The sequence below is a fragment of the Propithecus coquereli genome, unplaced genomic scaffold, assembly GCF_000956105.1.
Source record: "Propithecus coquereli isolate 6110/MARCELLA unplaced genomic scaffold, Pcoq_1.0 Scaffold26, whole genome shotgun sequence".
NCBI lineage: Eukaryota > Metazoa > Chordata > Mammalia > Primates > Indriidae > Propithecus > Propithecus coquereli.
The window spans coordinates 10,993,352-10,995,491 of NW_012148174.1; the positions used below are offsets into that span (position 1 = coordinate 10,993,352).

The window sequence follows — 2,140 nt, forward strand, 5'->3', positions numbered from 1 at the left end:
CCAGCCTGGCCACCATAGTGAGATCCCATCTCCAGAAAAAAGAGAAAAATTATTAATAGCTGGGTGTGGCGGCATGCACCTTTAGTCCCAGCTACTTGGGATGCTGAGAAGAGAGGATTGCTCGAGTCCGGCAGTTTTGAGGTTATAGTGAGCTATGATCCTGCCACTGTACTCCAGCTCTGGACAACAGAGCGAGACCCAGTCTCAAAAAAATAAATAAATAAATAAATAAATAATCAACAGAAGTAAGGCAAGGGTGAAACTCTTCAGCATGAACAAAAATAGCTGGAAAGGATGGAAATCAAAATATTTCTGATCCAGTGTGACTAAATGTGGAAATCCTTAGTGAGCAGAGCTGGCAATATAGTTGGGACATGTGAACTATAAAATGTGGTTGTCACTGGCTGAACTGTGTCCCCCCAAAATTCTTATGTTGAGCCCGAACCCTCAGTACCTCAGAATGTGACTGTATTTGGAGAGAAGGCCTTTAGAGGTGATTAAGTTAAAATGAGTCTGATAGGGTAAGCCCTGAACCAATCCGTCTGATGTCCTTATGAGAAGAGGACACACATTCAGACACACACAGAGACCCCAGAGGAAAGGCTATGTGGGGACACAGAACGCCGCCATCTGCAAGCCAAGGAGACAAGCCCCAGAGGAAACCAAACCTGCTGACACCTTGACATCAGACTCCTGGCGTCAGAACTGTGACAAAGTAACTTCTGTCGTTTAAGGCGCCCAGTCTACGGCATCTTGTCATGGTGGCCCTAGCAAGCTAATACAATGGCATACGCCACCATAAGGAATTTTGACTTTATCTCAAAAGTCATTTTGAAGCAGAAGTGGAGGTGAGATGAGACGAGACCTGAGTTTTAGGGAGACCGCAATTGTGGTAACGCGGAGGAAGGACTGGAACAGGAAAACAGACTTGAGCCACGGAGAATAACCGGGAAGCATCGGCAGTGGCTCAGATCTAGGTCAAGAAGGAGGGAAGGAAGAGACAAGTAGAGAATTGGGGCAGCGTCAGAGCCGGGATTGATGGGACTTATGTGTAAGTGATCTTGACATCTGACTTATTCCTGAAGATGAAGACTCTAGAAATTAACACGATTTGGAAAACAGTGCCGTGTTCTGATGCACTAGAAAAGTTCCGAAATAGATAGAGACGGTTTATCTTGGTAATCTCTATTCCTAATAGGAAGACAACTCAACACTATGTTGACAAATGGCCAGAATGAACTCATTAAAGGAATACACTTGGTCTTCCTATAGCCTAGTTCCTACCGGATTAGAAAAAAGGCATCCCCTTTTGAAAGTAGCACTAATTCTTTCATGTCCCTGAAGAAAAACTACTCAGTGCCTTGAAACAAAAAATAAAATGATATCCTGGTGACTTATGAGGAATGTGTGGCTCAAATGCAGAAATCTGAGAGCAACTTTTGACCAGGACTTTTGACCCGGATGCCAGGGCAGCCGCAACCTAAACTTTCCTGCATTTGCATCACTCTGACAGCCCAGGTGCCCACGCGCAGTGACTCACATGCGATGCGCACGTACGCCTTCCGGCTCTTCGTGGTGCCCGCCGAGCTCCAGGCCACACACTGGCACCAGTAATCTTCAGGTCCGAAGAGTTCTTCCACTTGCTGGCGCGAAATCTCAATGCTCACTTCCCGGACGATGAGACCTGGTGAGAGAAAGAAAGACTCACTGTAGGGAGGGAAGGGCATGCCTTTAACCCGCACTTGGGTGAGGCAAAGACATAAAGTGTAACTATAATGTTTGTAGCCTCACAATACCCTGCAATAAGAAAAAAACAAAAAACAAAAAAAGAAAAACAAAAGAGGTACAGTGTGAAGACACAATCCCTGCCCTAGCCTTCGGGTTAGGTGGGCAAAGGGGTGAGCCTTCAACCCTCTCTGCCTCTCCAGAATCAGTCATCAGTGAAATCAGAGGTAGAAAGAGATACCACTTCTCTTTCCCCAGATTCATCTTCTAAGGCACTAGCACACCTGCTATGATTTGAATGTTTGGGTCCCCTCTCTAAATTTTTGTGTTGAAACTTAATCACGAATGTGATGGTATTAAGAGGTGAGGTGGGGCCTTTATGATTCAGTCACGAGGGCAGAGCCCTCACAGATGG

At 45.8% G+C, this 2,140-nt stretch overlaps 1 protein-coding gene across 1 annotated transcript in view; it reads right to left on the reverse strand.

The window, feature by feature from the left end:
• The window catches only part of UNC5C (unc-5 homolog C (C. elegans)), a 157,790-nt gene that overhangs the window by 153,444 nt on the left and 2,206 nt on the right, over positions 1-2,140 (reverse strand). Inside the window, exon 2 of the mRNA XM_012647162.1 lies at positions 1,541-1,684. Within this exon, the coding sequence (XP_012502616.1) occupies positions 1,541-1,684 (144 nt within the window). The remainder of the gene's footprint in view (positions 1-1,540; positions 1,685-2,140) is intronic.